The following is a 23,193-nucleotide window of genomic DNA, read 5'->3' on the forward strand; positions in this document are numbered from 1 at the left end:
GACTCAACTGAACAAGTGAACAAGTGAGTCTTCCTATTTTGTCATTTTAGAACATCATGACCATTCGCTATCAAAAATAAATGGGTCATTATTTAATGGCGTCGTTATAAAAGAAGATGCAGACACTATTACAGACAATTATCTTTAATTGTGAACAGGCACTTCATCAGGCAGCAAGAAATGCCCAGCCCAGCGCTCCCCCAACACCGACCACAGGGACATGACATCTGAGGAGTGTATCAGAGCCGGTTTATGAGGAGCCTGGCCACTTCCTATTTCCCCCGTTATATCAAAAACAACAAAAGCGAGTGAGTCCTCAATGATTGGGAGTAAAAGGTTTCTAATCACTCGCCCAGAACGTTCCTTTAATTTGAAAAAGTAGAATGATGTATTTAACTAAAAAAATAAAGAAAACTCACCTGTATGTTTTCTCTTTTCTACAGCAAACGAGCGGAGCAGCTCATTGGCTGTTCGCACTCACAGACGTCATGAATGTACATGAGGCGCTGTTTTAAACTCCTATAACTCGAGTTTAAAAGCTCTTAAAATTATAACAGCAATGTTAAAATGTTTTGTGCTGTTCTGCGTTCAGGAAATGAATGTATCCTTTTATATTAAAAATGTTTAAGCATTTATAAACAATGATTTTGCTCAAATGCTTCATCTTAACCCATTCATTTTGGAGCGCCCTCTAGTGAAGAAACCTGGAAGACATTACATGTAATTCTCTCTTCTCTAATTGCGCTCTTCTCTGCTGAATTGGAAAGCTGTCCTACGTGTTTATCAGTGGAAACGCTGGGCTTTGGGTCATTTTGCTTTGTGTACGATATCATTCTGAGCTTGTATTTGCGCTATAATCATAAACAGAGCTGGGCAAAATATAGGCTCAATCACAAATGGCTGCCTATTCCCTATGTAGTGTGCACTACATAGATCGTTTTATAACAGTTTTAACACACAAACAGTGTTTTATATGTCAAAATAAAAGACTTTTATATTCAGTCAAAGCTGCACAACATCTTATCTAACATTTAGTGCACTGTTTGGTGTAGAATCCCTGATTTCATGACCTGTGCAGCGCACTATATAGGGAGTAAGGAGCCAATTGAGATTGAGCCACAGACATGCGCTCATGCTAAACAAACATTTTGGTTATTAAGCGGGTTTTTGTCCATGCGCCTCTCGTCTTGCTGCGCTCTAACCTGATGTTTTCACTCTCAGAAAGAAACTTAATGATGAGGGGTACAAAGGAGGGAAGAAATAAAATAATACATTCATTTTCGAAATGCAGAACAGCATAAAACATTTAACACCACTGTTATATTTTTAAGTTAACTCAAGTTATAGGAGTTTAAAACGCCGCCTCATGTAGGTTATAATGTCAGTGAGCGCGAACAGCAAATGAGCTGCTCCGCTCGCCAACCAATCAGCACTCAGTAGCAGCAATACCAGCTTTCTGCTGCCCAAAACCCGTTTGCTGTAGAATAAAGGAAACATACAGGTAAGTTTTCTTTGCTTTTTTAGTGAAATACATTCTTCTACTTTCTAAAATTACTATTTTAACTATTACTATTTACTATTTTAATTACTATTTTAACTTTTAACTACTTAATACTTGACTCTGGCACCCTCTGACGTTTTGCAGTCCTGTTTTTGATATAACGAGGGAAATAGGAAGAGGCCAGGCTCCTCATAAACCGGCTCTGGTTACAGATCGGACAGTGTCGTAAAACATACTGCGGTGTAGAAAAGTTTGACAGTGGCGCATGATCGCATAGCAACAGGGTAGACGCTCCCAGCACACTTTAACCCACCTTCCTCGGTCACAACGAGGTGTGGCCACACCCCATAAGCTCCACATGGCTTCACACGACCTGTGGCGGACACCACAATATGTTCTATTGCAAGTGCTGAATAAACGATCTAGCTAGCTAATTTAGCTAGTGTAAGCTAACTTTCAAGGTGGTGGGCAGCTTTAGGTAGACAGATATACAAAATATATGTAACTGCAAAAATATTCATGGTTTGGATTTCTTTTTAATTTATATTTATCAGTAATTTTGTTTCAGTGTATCTACTTTTTTTAATAAACACTCTTATTTAACTGCCATCATTAATTCTTTTACCTGTATTCTGTATATTATCACTACAGTTCGTCCTCTTACTTAAACAGGAATTTTCCACCCTTGATAAATAGTAATTATAGTCTGCTCTATATCTTCATTTCACTCTTATTTTGCATATAAGCCTTGAGTTTGTCACGCTAAGCCAAGCAGCTCATTCCCACCATGACTACAGTAGATTACAGTGCAACACAGGAACAGGAGACACAATGAAAGCAGCCACAGAGCCATTTACTCACAGCTCCCCACAGCTTTCAGTCTCTTCACTTCTGCGTCAGAGATAGAGCAGATAAGTTACCTCCTCAAGCTCTGAATATTGGTTCAATATGTTTCCCACTTCCTGAGCCTATTATATTCCATGCACACACCGTTCTGAAGCCTGGAGTCTTGACCTCATGAACTGGAATCAATAAAATCCTGCTGCTCAATATCAGAAAGGTTTTTAATAGCAGTACGTTTAAGGCTGATGACTCAAATGGCTCGAAGGCAAGAAAGTTGTTTTGGTTGTTTAAACTTTAATAGCACTCAGATTACCACGGACCACCAACCAACGATGTTTAAGAGACGTCACGGCTACAAAATAAAGGTTCCTTAATGGTTCTTGGTTTAGACTTACAGTTGTAGTTTAATCACAATAGAACCATTACATGACATGAAGGTTCTTCCTCTCAAGAAGGCCCAGAGTTAAAGGCCCATCCATTCAAAGGTTCTTTAGGGAACCAGTCCCATAGTGCTGTTTATGCGGTTACATTTACACACAGACACAGAGAGATAGAAGGTTAGAAATTAGTTCAGGAAATGAAATAGTTCATGTTTTTTGATTGTTTACTTTTTCTGGTCTGAGTGGTGAAACAACAACAGGGATTGATAAAAAAAAAAGAGTCAACAACAAAAAAAATTGTTTAAAAATAAATGAACGGAGCATCAAACGATGATGCTGTTCAAACACTGTGTGTTTTTCTCCCTGTTTCAAGTTCAAACGCCACTGTGAAACAAACCACTCAGTTCTGAGGACAAATCAACTAAACCCAAAGCTCAACATGAAAGATTTACTCATTCCCTTCTCCATTCCTGACCAGCCAAGAGTGTAAAATGCTAATTAGAATTGCCTTTATTATTGTATATTAAAAACCAAGTTTTATTTTTTTTTTTTTAATTTAGTTTACTTTACAAATAAATAGGATTTTTTCTTTAATAGACCAACATTTTAAAGATATTTTACATTTTTTCTTTTTTTTTAACAAACAATGGCTATAAAATTTCAAAATGTTCAATAACGGCTTATCAAATATAACTGATGTGTCTTATTTTGTTTTATTGGTTGCCTGGAGTAATCATTAATGGTTATGCACTGAAAAAAAAAAACTAATTGTGGAGACGTGCACATGAATGTTCGCATTAACAGAGCACCACACATTTGCATTAGTTCAATGAAAAAAATATTTAGTTAGTTAAAAGTACTATATAAGTTCTACTAAACCATTTAGCCCTGTTATATTTCTACCACATATCTGAATCATGTTAGTTTACATTAGTTTCTCCATTGTGAGCAACAACTATAGTTTAACTGGACCTTTAGTTTTAATGAAATACCTCCGTTCTTTTTCTCCAAAAACCCCTTTTTGGCACCTTTCATTCTCTCACTGCCCCTCACTCACTGGAGTGATGATGGTATTAACCCTTTCAGACCTGAATTATGTTCCAGTGATTAAAAAAAAATTTAAGAATTTCAAATGTAATTTTTTTATCATTGTTTTTTGCAGTATTATTGTCCATTGCAGTGGATGGTTGGTTGTTAAAGTTGTAAGGTAATGCTATCAACAAACAGAACCTCTGTATTTTTCCTTTTGTGGACTAGCTAAAGACTAACCTAGCTAAAAGTGCTATGCGTGATGTCCAACTTTTTATCTGAATACCTATAAACAAGAAAAAAATGTAAGCAATCATGACCTGGAAGTGTCCACAGTTGCCAGCACTACACACTCATCTGGACCGTGTGACTACGATTCTGAGAGATGTGCAAAAACACTGTCAAAGGTTTGCATATAAAAAAATAAAATGCAAACTTGCGCTAGTTAACCAGAAAGAAGGGATCACAAAGATTTACTTTATTTGGGTAAAGTTCATATGTGTCTTTTTACTTCACAAACTGTAATACATCTACAATTATATACAATCTATGACTTTACAAGTAAGATTCAGACTGGCACACTGTGCGATTGTGATTCTGGTCGCAGTGCAACAATATTGCAAAGTTTACACACAGCAAACTGAAAAGCAAGTCAGTCCAAGATGATCTGAAGGAATAGAAAGTACAAAATGTAGGCAAATGTGCACATCTTGAAACTGAACTGAGTGCACTAAGACCCCCGAAATACTTCTCATATTTGCACTTTAATGCATTTATATTCAAAAGCTGATCTATATCTTCAAATCACAATTTATGAATATCAGACATTTTGGCTTAAATCTAACTCCATAGTAACAGCTAAGAAGCAAACAGCTAGATGGAGATACTGCTACTCTAATGGAGGGATTTCAGGGCAATAATGTGAGGATCAACCTTAATCCATTGGCCTGATCTACTGTGGTGTTACTCCTCCTGGAAAATAGTCCATGCACACACACAGAATGGGACGTGCATTTACACACAGATGTGCTGCTCAGATTCTGGATCATCTATCTGGCGTGCACACACACACAGACACACAAACACACACACACACACGCAAACACACACACAGACACACAAACACACACACACACACACACGCAAACACACACACGCACACACACACACACGCACACACACACACACACACACAGTTGTGGTAAGTGCAAACAGACGTTGATATATGACACAGTCTGATGCCAGTATGCACTCCAGTCCCACGAGAGACAGTACAGATATGAAGTAATCCAGTAAACAGCGCTATAGTTGTGACAATTTGCTTTGCCATATACAGTCATATGCAAATGTTTTAGCACCCGTGGTCAAGTTACATGTTTTGCTGATTTTCCAAGTGAAAATAAATTAGCACATCCTGTCCAGCTGTGGTCACCAACCCTTGTGCTGGAGATCTACCTTCCTGCATGACCACAACTCGCCACACCTGCTTCTTCAGGAATGCTCGATCGGTGGAATCAGATGCATGTTATATGCATAGTTGATGATTTTCATGCTGGAAGTAGCCAGTAAAGAATGGTTAAACTGGGTAAATTAGGGCCATAAAGGGATATACGTAGTCAGCAACAATGCTCAAATAGGCTGTAATGGGTATTAACAGGCCCAATGTGTGCCATTAAAAGATTCCCTGCACCATTACACCACCTCCACCAGCCTAGACTGTTGACACAAGGCAGGTTGGGTCCATAGATTCATGCTGTTTGCACCAAATTCTGACTCTCTCATCTGTGAGCCTCGGCGGAAATCTAGACTCATCAGACCAGGCTACATTTTTTTCAGTATTCAGTTGTCCAGTTTTGGTGAGCCTGTGCCCACTGCAGCCTCAGCTTTCTGTTCTTGGCTGACAGAAGTGGAACCCACCATGGTCTGGTGTTGTAGCCCATCCACCTCAAGGTTCAACATGTTGTGTGTTGCTTGTTTATTGATTATGTTTTTTTCCCTTTATGTTAACTGAGCAAATAAACAGAAATTGTGCTCTAAAATTTGCAAAGAAATGTCACGTTTAAGGTCTTGTGGGATTTGTTGTCAGACCAGGAATTACACGATGCACACCAGCCCACCCTTAAACTCTAACTGTAGTTCTCCTGCTGCACACACATGCATATATACAGCATTGCCTTGGTGCAAAATAACTTCTGACTAATTGATTTATATGCTGTCTTCACACCAAGGTGGTTAGCTAGTGACAAAATGAAAACCACAGAAAGCCTTTCTCTTACATGTAAGACCATCCTGATGGTCAATATGCTACAAACTAAAGCCAGCTATGAGAGTTAAGGTCAGCATTTCTCACTGCCCACCTGCTTGGATATGTCCTCATCCTCCTTCAGTAGCTTTTTTATTCTTGTGTTCTCAGTGCCACCTTGGTTTTTTGCAGTTCTTGCTTCTGGTGTCCGTCCTCACATGATTCATATATGAAAATTGCCATAGCATGTAGCAATGCTAATACAATGAAATGCTAATCTCTCAAGGCTGATGTTACCTTATTTGAATTTCCATTGCACTCTAAATAGTGAAGCAGTTACAGGCTAGTGCTCAAACAGACGTCTGAATGGAATTACTACATCATTTAAGTTGGAACGGGAAGTGAAACAAGAGGCTTCAGATTTAGCTAAACTCCACTGTACATGAGTGACCCTAACCTAACCCTGACCCCTAAATTACTATGGATACACACTTGGATGTATCATTTATAGTTTGAAGCAGCATTCTTGTGCTGATGTGCATGAGTTTATACATTAGCTAACCATAAGTGGCTCCCAGCCCTCCAGGAGCTCTCCTAATTACCCACTCCGGCATTGTGTGTGTGTGTGTGTGTGTGTGTGTGTGTGTCACATGTATCGCGTTGGCTGCCTGTGGATCAGTGAACTGATGAACATTGGAGCATTAACGACTCACCATATGCATGCACTGTTTTACAAAGATGGACTGAGTTTACAACATTTAGCAAATATTCCTTTATTAAAAGTGAACGAAATGAATAACATGCTACAAAATGGACATCATCACTGGTCTTTAAGTGGGAACTGATTTTACAAAACTTCTGCAAAATTAAATGGTTGAGATCTAACAAAGTCATTCAGAGTGGTTTGGTGTGAAACACTCCGTTCTGGAGAAAGTTGCTACGTCAGAATTGTTCACAGTGGTGGTGAAAGGAACCAGACGTCTGCAGAGTTTAATGCTTCTAAAAGCTCCCTCGCAGAACTTTATTACATAAAATGGTGAGATATATGCTGCCTGATGTCTGAGACATTGTTTTATGATAGTTTTGTGATAAAGATTTGGCCTAAAATGTATTTTAATCCATTTATGTCAATCCATTCCTGGCGGGGCATTGTGAGGCAAAACAGTCCCCAAAGAAAACTTTTGACTATTTTACCATCATCATCATTACTTACAAAAAGCCAGAAAATGCATGTAGGTTCACTGGTGGTTTTGGGAAGTAAATAAAATGGCTATATTTGTGTTGTAAGCATTGTGACCCCTGGTTCCCATCACCACCAAAGATATCAGAGTCTGTAAGTTTCTTTATAATGAACCTTTTCACATCAAACTACTCTGAATGACTCTGTTTACATCTCAGGGTCTGAATTATTGTGAAATTTTGAAAAATCGGTGGATTTTTCCTTTTAAAGGTTATGTTCATAAAGCTACAGGACGCTTACTTTCATGAAAACTGATATAAATGTACTTTAACATTATAAAGGCTGATTCTATGTCAGTATTATTACTATGTGATGAAAACAGGAGAAACTGGAAAGCATTTTTTGAAGTGCTAACCTATGTTCATTTTTCTAACTAGGTGCAGTAGGCAAGCTACAACCATATGCAAAAGTTTGGGCACCCTGGGTCAAATGACGTGTTTTTATTGATTAAGTTAAAATAAGTGAACGAATCCTCTGTTGAGAACACTCTTCTGCACATTTTAATGCACAATTACTGTTTATTTGCTGAATTGAACATATTGGATAAAAAATTCAATATAAAAAGTGCCCTGTGCAAACGTGATGGCATATGGCATATGTTTTTTTTTTTCCTAATATGTTAAAATATGCAAATAAATACAAATTGTGCACTAACATTTGCAGAAAAAATATCATATATAAATTTGATCTCAGTAGAGGATGTGTTAACTTATTTTCTGTTAGAAAATCAAAACATTATCAGCATTATGTCACTGATATTCTGAAATACACTGAGCTACAAAGGCAGGTTTCGTAACATGACAACGTATCATTTCAACCCGGAAAGTGTCATAATATGACATTATGTCAACAAGTGGCTGTCACTTTGAGGGGAAAACATAACACAAACACCAGCTGACATCAGCTGGAGTCAGCTCCTGTAACTGTTTGCGTAGGTTTATGTCAGATGTCATGAAGGCCTTATGTAGGTGTCTGGTATCCTTATAAACAGTGTTCTCAAATAATGTTACTTGACTTTCATAAGAGGGCATATGTTTCTGTGCCGGCTACAGTGGCAAAGATATAAGGAGCTTGTAAAAATCTGCTACTTTAGCCATCAAGAAACAAGTCTAATAATAATCATAATTGACATTGGCACCATGTCTGTAGGAGCTGGGATGTTGTGGTCCCATTGCAGCGTTCTCATCATAATGATGCTGCCTCCCTTGGTCATTTGCTCTGGCGTAGTCCATCCAGTGAGAGAGGTCCGTCTCAAGCCTCTGGAAGCACAATAAAGAATGTATGAGAGAACGTTCATAAACGAACGACCTGGTGAAGCACAAAGACACAAAAGTTGTGGCTTGAGGCTGTAATGTCACATGTGAACCCAGCACCGATTTAAGATTTTACCATTTGCCTGCTAAAAATAAAGCCAGCACAAAGATGTCTCTGCATTTGGAAGCTGAGGCTCCCACCACTGCATGTTACTGGCATTTGATACCTTTAGATAATATTCTTTCTTAGAAATAACTGATTACATTCAGAATCACATACTGAATAACACCGACAAACACAACCAAACCACAGCAAACACTACCAAATCATACCAAACACTACCAAACCACAGCAAAAACTACCAAATCATACCAAACGCTACCAAACCACAGCAAAAACTACCAAATCATACCAAACACTACCAAACCACAGCAAACACTACCAAATCATACCAAACACAACCAAACCACAGCAAACACTACCAAATCATACCAAACACAACCAAACCACAGCAAAAACTACCAAATCATACCAGACGCTACCAAACCACAGCAAAAACTACCAAATCATACCAGACGCTACCAAACCACAGCAAAAACTACCAAATCATACCAGATGCTACCAAACCACAGCAAAAGCTACCAAATCATACCAGACGCTACCAAACCACAGCAAACACTACCAAATCATACCAAACACTACCAAACCACAGCAAAAACTACCAAATCATACCAAACACTACCAAACCACAGCAAAAACTACCAAATCATACCAGACGCTACCAAACCACAGCAAAAACTACCAAATCATACCAAACGCTACCAAACCACAGCAAAAACTACCAAATCATACCAAACACTACCAAACCACAGCAAAAACTACCAAATCATACCAGACGCTACCAAACCACAGCAAAAACTACCAAATCATACCAAACGCTACCAAACCACAGCAAAAACTACCAAATCATACCAAACACTACCAAACCACAGCAAACACTACCAAATCATACCAGACGCTACCAAACCACAGCAAACACTACCAAATCATACCAGACGCTACCAAACCACAGCAAAAACTACCAAATCATACCAAACGCTACCAAACCACAGCAAAAACTACCAAATCATACCAAACACTACCAAACCACAGCAAAAACTACCAAATCATACCAAACACTACCAAACCATATCAAAAACTACCAAATCATACCAAACGCTACCAAACCACAGCAAAAACTACCAAATCATACCAAACACTACCAAACCACAGCAAAAACTACCAAATCATACCAAACACTACCAAACCATAATGAAAACTACCAAATCATATCAAAAACTACCAAACCACAGCAAAAGCTACCAAATCATACCAAACACTACCAAACCACAGCAAAAACTACCAAATCACACCAAACCATAGCAAAAACTACCAAATCATAGCAAAAACTACCAAAACCATAGCAAAAACTACCAAATCACGCCAAACCTCAGCAAAAACTACCAAATTATAACCAAAAACCACTGAACCATACCAAAACCATTGTTGGCTTACAGTTTCTGAGCAGAGTATATTCATTTTCTCCAGTTTTACTCAGACGCAGCAGGTAATGCAGTGTTAACACACGACCCACTGTGCTGATAGGGGTGACTGGAGGAAGGTGCCAGAGATTTCGCTGAAGGGGATCCTGAGTCTGTCACTGTAAGAATCAGACTGCAGTCCATATTTATATCTCCTCATTCTGTGCGCACAGAAAACCTGCTCTTCTGCACCCAGTGATAGTATCGTCAATTTGCAATGGCTAGAGGACCAAGCAGACAATGATCTATTGCATGTGATATCACAAGCCTATTACCTGATTACTTAAAATACATTTTTACTAAGCTATTCTTGAGAAAGAGAATCAAAGACTATTGAAAGCAAATATCCACATGAAAGCAAAGCCAAATCCTACTTAGGAATTCTGGCTGGAAAAAATGTTTATGTCCCAAAAAAGGTGGAAAAAGAGGAAGTATGGCCACCCTAATTACTGTAAAATGAGAAAAGACAAGACAGACAACAGAGATCATGTGACAAAGCCAGACTCAAACTAATTTCAAATGATATATATATATATATATATATAATCAGTTTAAATCCATTTACTGGTTTCCTCAGCACCCTGGCCCCTATTTACAGTATACTGTCATTTTTAGGATGACCGGTGTGCCTGTAATACGCCAAATATGGGTCTGTTAACTAGAGGCAACATTATACCTTAGAGGGATACATCCGGTAACTGAGTCACTGCACTTTATTTCCACCCTGTGCGCTTCCACCCAAACATACACACACCCACAGACTGTTCACGTCTGGGAGGACACAGATGGCAGTGTGACCGGTCACACTTCCATCAGTAAGCTGTCAAGGCCCAACAATCACAGGAACAGTAATTACACACCCTGTGGTTAGGCCTGGATTTAAGCAGGCAGCTGACCATCTCTGCCCCTGAGACTGACAGAGTACAGGCTAATTTATACACATCTCGACCTCCGTTACATTTAGAGAGACTCCAACTCTCCTTCTCATTCATTTGTACCCTCCCGCTTTGTGTTCAGTGCCTTTAGGACATTGATTTCAAATTCAGTGCGTGATGCACAAGCATGCGTAATTGTGAATTGTGGCACTTGAAGGTTCATTTACTTATGCATTACTTAACGAGGTGCCCTTAAGCAAATGCATAACACAAATAACTTGTTCATGAATTCTATTTGTGAATGGTTCTATCATTAACTGTAAACATAGCACTACTTGTGGTTGTTTGAGAAGTTTTTAAGGAAGAAATTTAAGCCAAAGCTCAACCACAATGTCAGTGTCAGTTCACAAATGTGAACGTAACGTGGTGAAAGCGAACGTGTGAAACTGTACACATATGTGGTGTAGCGGCATAACAAAGCAATGAACATGTATCATGTATATTATTAGAATGAAATCATTTAATTTTTTTCAACTTAAGGTTATAAATAATGAATTTATCATGTGAAGGACTGAGAAGGATCTGTTTGACAACAGTTACCATAGATGCACTATAAATAAGAGGGAGATAGGCTATAGATAGGGGGATAGACATCTGTCTGTACATTTTGTTTATGTGAAACCGCTTGATTTTAATCACGTCATTTCAAAGCAACTTTTTTCTCAGTGTGTTGATGGAAGCTAACTGGTGAGGTATGTTGTTGAGAAGTGTCTATGGGTTGTATCCTTGGATAGATGACGGGCCCAAGAAAGATTTTATGGGGCCTGGTGGCCGTGGGCCGCCCAGTGCCATGAGCCCAAATGAGATTGATTCCTTACCCTGAGCTATGGGGGCAGATTTACTAAAAGAGGCACAAACAATCGACAGTGTACTGACAGTTTGCACTGGTGTGGGTGGCCAGTTAAGCGTGTTATGTAACCTTATAGTTAAAATATTACGAGTGTAATATAACCATATGTTTGGCTCACATGCTTTTTATATCAAAATCTGTTTACACCAGAGAGGTTTCAAACTTATTAGGTCTTAATAAGGATTTTTTCAAGATGTTGACTTAGTAAGAGAAACCAGAAAACTTTTCCACATAGAGCACTGTTATACAACGACTGGCATGGCATGCACACAATGATCAAATGATACAGCGCAGTATATGGTATTTGTATGTTTGTACTAGTAGCATCTCCCGTGCTGTATTTCATTGTCAAAGAAGATTCACAGCTCTTAGTAAAAGGTCTTCAATGGCAGAGTTGTCAACTCCAGTCTTAACCAGTCGTGGACGAAGTACACAAATCATGTACTTGAGTTAAAGTAGAGATAACCAAGGTAAAATATTACTGCAGTAAAAGTAGAAGTTCCTCCCTTTAGACCTCCACTTGAGTAAAAGTACAAAAGTATTTGCCTTCAAATGTACTTAAGTATTGAAAGTGAAAGTACTGAAAGATTAATTATGACTCTGATGTCCTATTATCATTTTTGTAACAAGACTCGCTTCATTAACTCATTTTAGGTGAAAATACTCCAGTGTCGCTCTTGGTAAACCAGTCTTTTAATAGAGTCATTAATTAGTGACGCTGATGTTTATTAAAATTATCATAAGCAAAAAACACTGAAGGCAAACAGTTTCCATCAGGTAGAACTGAGTGGCTCTGAAATCACTTTTTACAAACAAGCAAAGTTTCAGTTTAAGATTTATTTACAACTTAGTTACAAGTTTAAGTTTAATAAAAACTTGCTTTAAACTCAGGTTCACAAATGAGTTTCCTTTACTAAACTGCATCTGTAGGTCTCTGTTCATAAACATAAACTGACAAAACTAATTTACTATAAAATGAAATGTGTTTGTACAAATTCAGAAAAAATACACGTCAGTCACAACTGCATATGAGTACATATTTCTATATTGTGGTCTATTTACACAAAGTTAGGTTAGTTCATCATTTATGTTGAACAGACTCTCCCAAAATTTTACGCTGCTGCACTGATGTTGAACCGTGTGCTGCACTGGGTCGGTATGACCAACAGGTCAAAACAAGCTCAAGTGGGCGCTGTGCCCTGATTGGTGTTCTTGCTTCAAACTTCTTTTGTTTTGACGTTATGTTTTTTTACACACATAAAACAAAAGGAACGACAGATTTCTCATAATGTAGTGGAGTAAAAAGTGAGATATTAGACTTTGAAATGTAGTGGAGTGAAAGTAAAAAGTCACCAAAAATGGAAAAACTTCAGTAAAGTACAGATACACGAAAAAACTACTTAAGTACAGTAAAGAATTTCATTTACTTAGTTACTGTCCACCACTGGTCCTAACTATATAATAATTTCACACGGTGGACATAATTATATGGACAGTTTTTCTTTTCAATTATTATTATTATTTTCAATGATCATTTTAGATATGATATATACAGTATGATCAAAGCTTAGGTATTTATTGGTGAATGGGAAAAGGTGCTTCATTATAATAATCTCCCCCTAGTATTTTGCACATAGACAGGGAAAACTCATAAGACATAAGTGCAAGAGAGCATCTGTTTGATTATTACAGGCACTAAAAAGTTCCACTGTGGCCATTTAGTAAATCTCTCCAGCCAATTTTTAATGCAGACGCCCTGTAGTCTCTAACTGCACACCTACAAGTATACCAACAAGGTCGCTGTTTCTAATAAAGTGGCCAGTAAGTGTACACCATGTTTACAATCTCCAGTGACACCACACACACTATCATGCCACGACCATGCTTGTGTTACTGCTTTGCTGGTCCACCACCCACATAATATCTGTCATATGGTGGTCCCTTTTGGGTGTACCTGGTAAAATGGCTAATGAGTGTAGATACAAGGCACCTAATAAAGTGGCCATTGAGTGTATTTTCATAAGAGAATTTAACTCACAGCCTCGTCGTAGCCCATGTACATGAACTGCTGGATCCACTGCTGCACATCTGGACGGCTGCGGTCCCACAGGTTCCTCCTGGGCCTCCGGGGGGCTGAGAGAAATTCTTTAGCCTTTACCTGAGAGACGACTAGCTCGCCTGCAGGCCTGCTCTGGACTGACAATGAGGAGGAGAAGGAGGGAGAGAGTGATTAAAGCCTTGCATTCTAACCAGCACTGATTTAAGATCAGTCAGAGATTTATAGACAGGTTTTGTCATCTGGATTCCTTATAAGAGCAGCTCAAGCCGAAACCCAGCAAAATAGCCAGAGGGGACAGTTTCCATGCCAAATGATCTCTTTCTGACTCTGAGGGAGAGTGATTCTGACATCCAGACCATGACTCACAGCCACTCGATTACTCTGTCATAAATACAAATGGTGAATTCCATGAATAATCAGCCCTGCTGTTGTCAGTCAGTGGCCTTATTCTGCTCCAGAGGTCCAGGCTTGATGAGAAGTTCTGGACAGCTGATCATCACAGCGATGGAAGTGACACTACACCGTATTTACAGGTTCACTGCGAATGGCAAAACAGTTTGTATGGTGCTGACAGACTTTGTGCTCCGGCTCTAAATATAATTGCAGGTAACGTTGACAGAGATGATGCATTACCTTCTCTTTTCTTAAATAGCTTGCGCAGTGCATTTCCATTAGAGGCACCTAGAAAAGACAAACATGCATTAAAATTGTCTGGATGGTTTTATGCTGTTTTTTAAAGGCCTCCTAAAGAAGGAGGTTTCCAAGAAGAAGGAACTATGTGCCTAATCAAAATCTGTTAATACGACTTACTGTATAAGGTCAGCATAACCACTGATACATTACTAAACAAAGTCAACTCATGACATCATATGACATCAGCTCTGACTGATTTATGGCATGGTTATATCAGTGTTATGAAGCAGGGTTCAGGTAAAAGGTTCACCCAAAGTCCTGAATGTGAAATGCATGTGAAAGGCAATATTTATAAAGCAGGCAAGCACATTTTACATTCTTCATTATCTTCATAATGTTTGCAGAGGACCATTCCAGCCACCCCATTTGCTCTTTTATAAGAGGTATAGAGTATATTAGTTAATATATTAGTCTTGAATTGATTTTAATTATGAAAAGAAGAATCTCTGGACTCAATATACTCTTTTCCAGAAATAAATACATATTATGTAGTATTGCGCAAACGTCTCAGGCACTTAAGCACAGTTTAAAACCATTTATCTTGGCAATAAGTGTATTTATGCTTGTAAAAAAAGACCAGAGATGGGAACAAGTAACTAAGTTGCAAGTAACATATAAGTCCCAAGTCAAGATAGTCGACTCTCGATTCAAGTCCCAAGTCAATACAGGCGAGTCTTAAGTCGAGTCCCAAGTCAATAGTCCTAATCTTTGAGTGCTAAACGAGTCAGTCTGCATTCTTCAGCTAATTTAAGGCCATAACACTCATTAATGGTAACAGCACTATAGCCTTTTAATGACAGCATGTCTGTATATTACATATTATATGTCTGTATGTTAGCAGTGTATGGCAGTATATACATTTTTTATTATTATTATTTTTTTACCCTTCCAACTAAAATACAAAATCCATGGTACACAGATAACCAGAAGAGGCATACTGGTACACACAGGGTAATGCATCCACACACAAGACATTTTAAAAGCATTACTCAAGTTAATTAAAAAAACTTTATATGTGAGGATAATTTTTTTCTGATTTTTGGGAACGTTGGGCGCACAGGATTCAAATAAAAACCAGCTCAGCAAATTAAAAACAACTGCTAATTTGAATTAAATTCAGACAGCAACAGAAACTAAAATGACCGAGCTGAACAAAGTTTACAGGAATTGGTCTTGAAGTCAAAGTCGAGTCCCAAGTCTTTCTCAATTTTCTCGAGTCGAGTCTAAACTCATCAAATTTGTAACTCCAGTCGGACTCGAGTCCAAGTCATATGAGCCAAGTCCACACCTCTGAAAAACACCATGTAGCATTACAATAAATGCAACTAAACACAAATACAGTAAAAAAGTGGTTGATATCTTGTGAGCTTAACATTCCAGCCATCATATTTGTTCAGTTTCATCACCAGCCCACTTGACATAATGAAGGGTTGATAAACCAAAGTAAGGTATGAGTATGAAAGGTGATGATAACTATAAGTAATACTGGGCTGCCACAAGAAAAGGTTTGGAAATGGTTAAACAAACATTGAAATATGTAAAATTTTACTTTTTCTATTAAGACTATTTGTATTTTGAGAATTTAAACACTTACTGTCCAGATAAATATCTTTGTAATTATTATTTCCTCTATTATTATTATTATTATTAGTAGTAGTAGTAGTATTTTTCCTTTGCAGCTGCTCATAGCCAGAAACGGCCCTCTGTTGGCATGATCGAGGTGTATGAGTGCAGTTATTGCTCACCTTGCCTCTCTTCTGCCCCTGAAAAGAAAACAATTGAAGAGAGTGAAATTTTGTCCCATTTAAAACTGCAGTTACATTGTCAGCATGGTTAAGATTGCAAAAAGCAGCAAGTACAACCTTTACCAGCTCTCGTTCATGATCGTCTTTTGTGAAGTGCTGTTTTCATTTGAAGAGGCAGTGTTTTACAAAGAAAAGCCTATTTTTTCAGTGATGATTCACACATATAGACCCTTTGAACCCTACATGCCTCTCTATGTCTGCATAACCTTGATTGACACTGAACAAATGCAAAAGTGTTCTTAAGTTTAGAGAAAGTGCAGCGTTGCTGGTCTCTTTGTCTCCAAAATCATTTAGCAGTGAAGCCACTCTGGACGAAAGGATATCTAGGGCAAGAAAACATCCAGGAGAAGCAAAACCATGGAGTAACATACCTGAGGGGTTGTAGATGGTCAAGAAGACGAGGATAAGCAGAACATTGATGCAGAGGCTGTGGAGCTTCATGGCTGTGGTCTGTATGCCTGTAGCCGCTGACTGTGCTGTGTGAGGTGAGTTAGGCTATGGTAGTCAGAGACAGTCAGAAGCCCTCAGGACGAAGCCAGAACATTCCAGCTGGAAACCTGCCGGTGCCTGTGGAGGAATGTCCCTAAAAGCAGAGCAGGTCAGTAGGAAGCTCTGCAGAAAGCTGTGTGGAGGAGTACAGGTCTAATCCCTACCTGCTGCGTCTGTAGCGTTCAGTCCTTTACCAGACAAAACTTTAGGTGTGATTTCCTGAACTTTGCCAAAGAACAGAAAACCTGTTGACTGTAAACACGGTTATGATAGAGGCCTGTGTGCAGGTGCTGCCTGTTGGCTTCTATTATGAATGTGTTTTGAATCAATGGGTTGCTTCAGCACCTGCACACTGACTTCTATTATGACTGTGTTTCCAGCCAACAGGGTTTCTGTTCTTTTACTGAGCTCAGGAAAAGCATGGATAAAATTATTGTCTGTGGCAGTCGACCACCTGACCATTCTCACCAGGTAGAGAAAAAAAATGACTGTGTAGGGCAGCAGTATGACAAAATTTTGACTTAGTATCTCAAACTAATGACATATTTTATCAAATTTCTGACATGGTATCTCACAATATATCTCACAATGATAACTCATTTTCCCAAAATGTTGACCTAATATCTCAAAATATAGATTTCTATCCTGTATATATTGATTTAGTATCTCATAATTAATCATTTTCTCAAAATTTAGACTTAATATCTTCAGATTTGGAGTCTATAACACAGCATTATATTGAAATAATGACATTAAGTTTCAAAAAAGTTACTATTTTCAGATAATAAGTTAAAATGCCAGCATTGCAAGTCAAAATGTTGAGGAAACGTATTATTTTAGCCTAGTAAGTCAAAGTAAAAAAAAAAAAAACAGCATGTTGACAAAAAATAACACACACACACACATTTTCTAAACCACTTATCCTTCTGGGTTGCGGGTAGTGCTGGAGCCTATCCCAGCGGTCACTGGGTGGAAGGCCGGATACACCCTGGACAAGTCGCCAGACCATCGCAGGGCGACAAAATAACATTGTTTTTTAAAAGAATTTGAATATTTCTGGCAAATAAATCATTATTTCAACAATATTTTGAGACAAAAAGTCATTTTTGACATAGTGGGGGAATATTTTAAGAAAATAAGTAATTAATTCAACACAGTAAGTCAAAATTTTGGATAAGTGAACATTTTGAGAAACTACTGCCAGAAAGAAATACAGAAAAAGATTTTAAAAATCCCTCTACATGGCTGGGATGATTTTGCATAATTATAGAATACAGATGTGGCAGATATTTGAGAGACTTGGTTGTAGAACATTCCTACGCACAGGTACAGACAAGAATATTCGTTTAATCTCCATTGATCGATGGATGGCTCTTTGCAGCAGAAGTAGGTTTTTATTCTGGCAGCTGGAGAGTTCCTCACAAATGGACAGTGCACTGTACAGTGCATGCTAATCTCACAGAGCCACTGTTCCTTAAGGAGAAAGAAGGAACTGGAAATATCAAGCTGTTTAACAGATCAATAAAGCTGAAAGAGCTCAGTCAAATGTCCATGCGGGTGGTCAGAGCAGAAATATTACCCACTGTCTCACACTGACCTTCATCTGACCATGTATCTCAGAGACAAAATGAGTGGTGAATAGATTCACAAGAGCAGTAGGCAAAGTGATGCAGAAGGCCTATAAAATATGACTTTAATCATCTACCACCCCCCCCCCACCCCTGCTTGAAATCCTGATGCCTTCTATGTCTTTTCACTCTCCATGTCAGGGTTAGCACTGAGCTAGCTGAGCTAGTGTACCTGTGAAGGTACTTTGAACATGAAGTTCCAGATATTCAAAATTTGTGCCTGGGGGATTTGAGAAAGTGAGACCTGAAACTTTGGTGGAGTGGAGGACGACCATTTCCAAAGCCAAACATAAAACGCCACCCGAATTAAAGAAAAAAGTTGTCAGTAGTGAAATGTGAACTGTCATCAGAGGTAAGATATAAATGAATAAGAAAAGAAACATTTCCACATCCGCTGCGGCAGAAAGTGATCAGGAGGTGGTTCCTCAGACACCAGTTCATATAGTCCTGGGTCAGTTCTCTGTACTCTCTGTTGTCTTCACCTGTAATGAGTCCGACGATCGCTGAGTCATCAGAGAACTTCTCTAGAAGACAGTTTGGTGAGCTGCACATGAAGTCTGCAGTGTACAGAGTGAAAAGGAACAGTGCCAGGACTGTTCCCTGCAGGGCTCCTGTGCTACTGGACACCATGTCAGACAGTTAGGTCTCATTCACCAACCGTTCTTCGGAAGAAATTTCTTCTTAAAACCCACTTAAGCAGTTTTCATTAAGATGCAAGAGTGCAAAAGTCTGAACAATTCTGCGGTTTACGAACACGTCATGAATCTGACATAGACTTTTTCTTAAAACCTTTTTCAAGAAGAAATTTGAGAAAAAACTTAGAGGATATTGGTGAATGAGGTCCATTGTGAAAAACATCTTAAATAGGTAATGCAGTCATGCTTGGGTATAAAAGGAGCATCGAGCCACGTAATTGGCCACGTAAATGGTCATGGAAAAACTACTTATGATTGCTTTTGGTACATAAAACTACACAAACTTATAGATTATAGATTCTACAAATAGAAGTTAAATGAACAGATGCAATCAAATCAAACAGGTATCGGATGTGATCTAATCTAAAGAGATGTCTGTTGCTTTAAATACAGAAAGTGATAAGTGGCTGTTTTATTCCGTTTTAGTCACTTTTAGTTCTGAAGGCATAAATCCATGCAGAAGGAGCAAAACATCTTGAGGGGAGTCATGTGTTTCAGTATATGTTAATGTTTTTCCCATTTAACTCAATTTCCTGTGTTGGCTTTGAAGTGACAGCATGCCCTGTAATATGAGCTCAGCACTCAGGGGCTCTGCTACACACCCCTCTGTTCGCCACAGCTCCTATCACATATGTGCCATTGTGTACTGTTGTTTGTTTTATTTATTTATTTATTTTTTGAAGATTATGTAAGTCAATAACATACTTACCTTCCTCAACAAGGCTGTTAGCTCTTCTTAAAGGGAAAATTCCATCACAAAATGATTGCATAATTTATTTGTTAAGATGTAAACAAAGTCATTCGGAGTGGTTTGATGTTACATAGTTCATTTGTGGAGAAACTTACAGACTCTTTACAGTGGTGGTGATAGGAACCAGGGGTCACAATGTCTATAACACAAAGAAAGTGACAAGTGAACTTGCATTTGTCTTCTGAGTTTTTATATGTATGTTGATGATGTAAAATAGTGATTAATCCGGAAAAATATGTTCAGAAACGGATGAAAAATGAATTTTAAGCCAAAAGCAGGACTCAAAACTATTGTAAAACAATCCATCTGGCAACATGTTTGTAATAATTTCATTTGATCATTTTCTGTGAGGGAACTTTTTAAAGGCATTAAGAGCTTCAGATGTCTGGTTGACAGATTTCACTGTGAACAATTCTGACTCTGCAAGTTTCTCTAGAGCAAAGCATTTCACATCAAACCAGCCTGAATTACTTAGTGATTAAATTATGCAGAACTTTTTAAAAATCATATTTCAATATTTTAACATTAGCTAAAATGTTACAGAGGCACATTTTTGGATAGTTCTGGCCGAGTGACATTCACTTTCTTCATAAATGTGTCATTCCACCCAACACTAGTTGCTGAGTAACAACGATGGACTCTAGCTTACTTGTATTTTGTAACAAATACAAAAAAATAGAAATATAATACGCTTTGATCTTCCCCTAAACCAGCATTTGCCAACTCTGCTCCTGGAGCCCTACCTTCCTGAAGATTTTAGCTCCAACCCTAATTGACCCCACCTGACCTGATCTAACTATTGTCTTCAGAAGTCCTTAATGAGCTGAATGAGTTGTGTTGGTTTGGTGTTGGAGGTGAAACATGCAGGAAAGCAGATCTCCGGGACCTTAATCTGTACACTAATACAAATTAGTGTACGCTTATATACTACAAGCATTGTACTATTACAATGCAACATTACTTCAATGTATGGCAGGAAGTCGCTACTTTGTTTGACAGAAGAAACTGCCAACATCAAAAAACATAGGTCTGAAACAATGTTCAGGCTTTCCTTTCTTTATTTTGCAAACTGTAGTTGAAAACAATAGAGCACTGCCTTTCGTATTAAACTGCTTAATCACTAAATGTATTTGTAACAAAGCCCCAGTGGTGATGGTGTTTTCTGTTAGTAACAATTTTGGACATAACAGATTTTTGAAAACAGTAGCTGAAGTATATTGGAAAAGGCATTTTATTTCTGTACACTCTCAGAAATAAAGGTAGTAAAGTGTCACTCGGTCAGTGCCCCTCTTGTTACTGAGGTGGCTCTCAGTACCTTTAGTCAGGGATCATAACTGAACCATAATCCACTGAAATGATATGTTCTAAGCTGTACTGACTCCACACACCCCGTCTCGTCTCCAGGACTTTATTTTACTGTTCTGTTTTAAAACATTCGGTTATGAAAAGGTACAAATACGAACTTTTCACCCGGAAAAACATATTTAAGGTTCACAATCAGACCTTAAAACCACTGTTGTACCTTTGAGGGAACATTTACACTGTTTGTACCTTGATGAACGAAAAATGTACCTGAACAGAACCTTTATTATTTATTTTATTATTATTACTTTATTATTATTAAATCATGAACCCCTTCATTTACTGGATTCCACCAGTTTTTATGTTTTTAGGTCAGAACGTGTTTAACACAGAGTCAAGTCAAGTCAAGTCATCTTTATTTATATAGCACATTTAAAAGACAACGACATCTATGGTCATGAGCTGTGGGTAATGACCGAAAGAATGAGATCGCGAATACAAGCGGCAGAAATGAGCTTTCTTCGCAGGGTGGCGGGCTACACTCTATTTGATAGGGTGAGGAGCTCGGCCATCCGGGAGGAGCTCAGAGTAGAGCCGCTACTCCTCCGCATTGAGAGGAGCCAGCTGAGGTGGTTCGGGCATCTGATCCGGATGCCCCCGGGACGCCTCCTGGTGGGGGGGTACCAGGCACGGCCTACCGGAATAAGACCCCGGGGTCGTCCTAGGACCCGCTGGAGGGATTATATCTCCAAGTTGGCCTGGGAGCGGCTTGGGGTCCCCGGGAATGAGCTGGAGGAAGTTGCGGGGGACAGTGTCACCTGGGAACGATGATGATGATGATGATGATGATTTAAAAGACAACGAGTGCCGGCCAAAGTGCTGTACAATAAGATCATATAACACAAACCTATTTTAAAATAATACAATCATGTAAAAGAACCTGATGACAAGACAGAGTCGACCAAGACAAAACAGACAACTAATAGTATAATCCGCTCAGGACTCAAATGCCTGAGAGAAAAGATTTTTAAGTTGGACTTAAAAGTGTCCACTGTGGCTGATTCCCTTACAAAAAGTGGAAGATTATTCCAAAGTCTTGGAGCAGCTACAGAAAAGGCCCGATCACCTTTGAATTTCAGCCGAGAGCGAGGAACATCTAAACACAACTGGTTAGAGGAGCGTAAAACACGAGGGGTCGAGCGAAGGTGAAGGAGGTCAGAAATGTAACTTGGAGCCAGGTTATGAAGAGCTTTAAAAACAAACAATAAAACTCAGTATTTTACTGGAAGCCAATGCAGTGAAGCCAGTACAGGGGTTATACTTTCCCTTTTCTTGGTACCAGTCAGGAGCCGTGCAGCTGCATTTGAGACATTCAAATTCCAAAAATTCTCTGAAATGTTAGATTTAATTGGCCAGGCTGCACTGGCAGGCCCAAGGTTTCATCACTCACCTGTATAACCTAAGAATAGCTCAGGCAGTTTACATTGAAGTCCCTGTAGTTACTGAATAATAAGTCTTACTTAGTATAAGCCTGAGATTTTAAGGGGTTAAAATGTACTGCAAGTGGCTTATGTTGCCGATCACTAAACCATCTTGCAGAGCAGCTTTCAACACTGACTAATGGAAGCACATGGGCAAAGCTTTCTTGCATGTGCACAGCCTTGTATGTAAAAGCTATGACATATTCTGAAAAGGAGGAATCTCTACAGAGCTCCTCAGGTTACGTTCTTTAGTGTTTGAACACCTCCATTCACCCTTTACGCCAGTGCAAATGAAGCTCACCTTTTCTTCTTGGGTCACATACAATCAACAGTCTCTAGTCAAGCAGCTGTGAATAATTTAGGGAAATTAACTTCAACAGTTCAGCTGGAAACACCCATGAAATGCCATAATTACAGTGTAAGGATTGTTTTGACT

General features: G+C 38.7%; 1 protein-coding gene across 2 annotated transcripts; it reads right to left on the reverse strand.

The window, feature by feature from the left end:
* Window positions 1-8,344: 8,344 nt before the first annotated feature.
* Window positions 8,345-17,126, reverse strand: ecrg4b (ECRG4 augurin precursor b). 2 transcript variants are annotated; one of them, XM_036569810.1, is made up of 6 exons: window positions 17,065-17,126; window positions 16,783-16,994; window positions 16,352-16,369; window positions 14,547-14,594; window positions 13,893-14,050; window positions 8,345-8,494 (listed from the first exon to the last, which is right to left on the reverse strand). In XM_036569810.1, the coding sequence occupies exons 2-6, from the start codon at window positions 16,850-16,852 to the stop codon at window positions 8,345-8,347; spliced, it is 444 nt and encodes a 147-aa protein (XP_036425703.1). In that variant the 5' UTR covers window positions 16,853-16,994; window positions 17,065-17,126. The 2 variants fall into 2 exon arrangements, with proteins under 2 accessions (XP_036425703.1, XP_036425702.1); XM_036569809.1 differs by having other exon boundaries at window positions 16,783-17,122.
* Window positions 17,127-23,193: the final 6,067 nt, after the last annotated feature.

The sequence above is a fragment of the Colossoma macropomum genome, unplaced genomic scaffold (genome assembly GCF_904425465.1).
Source record: "Colossoma macropomum unplaced genomic scaffold, Colossoma_macropomum, whole genome shotgun sequence".
NCBI classification, from domain to species: Eukaryota; Metazoa; Chordata; class Actinopteri; order Characiformes; family Serrasalmidae; genus Colossoma; species Colossoma macropomum.

Excerpts from the sequence above, each read along its gene's own strand:
- ecrg4b (XM_036569810.1), bottom strand. The coding sequence starts at position 16,852 with ATGAAGCTCCACAGCCTCTGCATCAATGTTCTGCTTATCCTCGTCTTC. Across the intron at positions 14,051-14,546 it reads GCTATTTAAGAAAAGAGAAG|TCCAGAGCAGGCCTGCAGGC; the intron begins GTAATGCATCAT and ends CCTCATTGTCAG. Across the intron at positions 8,495-13,892 it reads ACATGGGCTACGACGAGGCT|AGGCTTGAGACGGACCTCTC; the intron begins GTGAGTTAAATT and ends TTGTGCTTCCAG.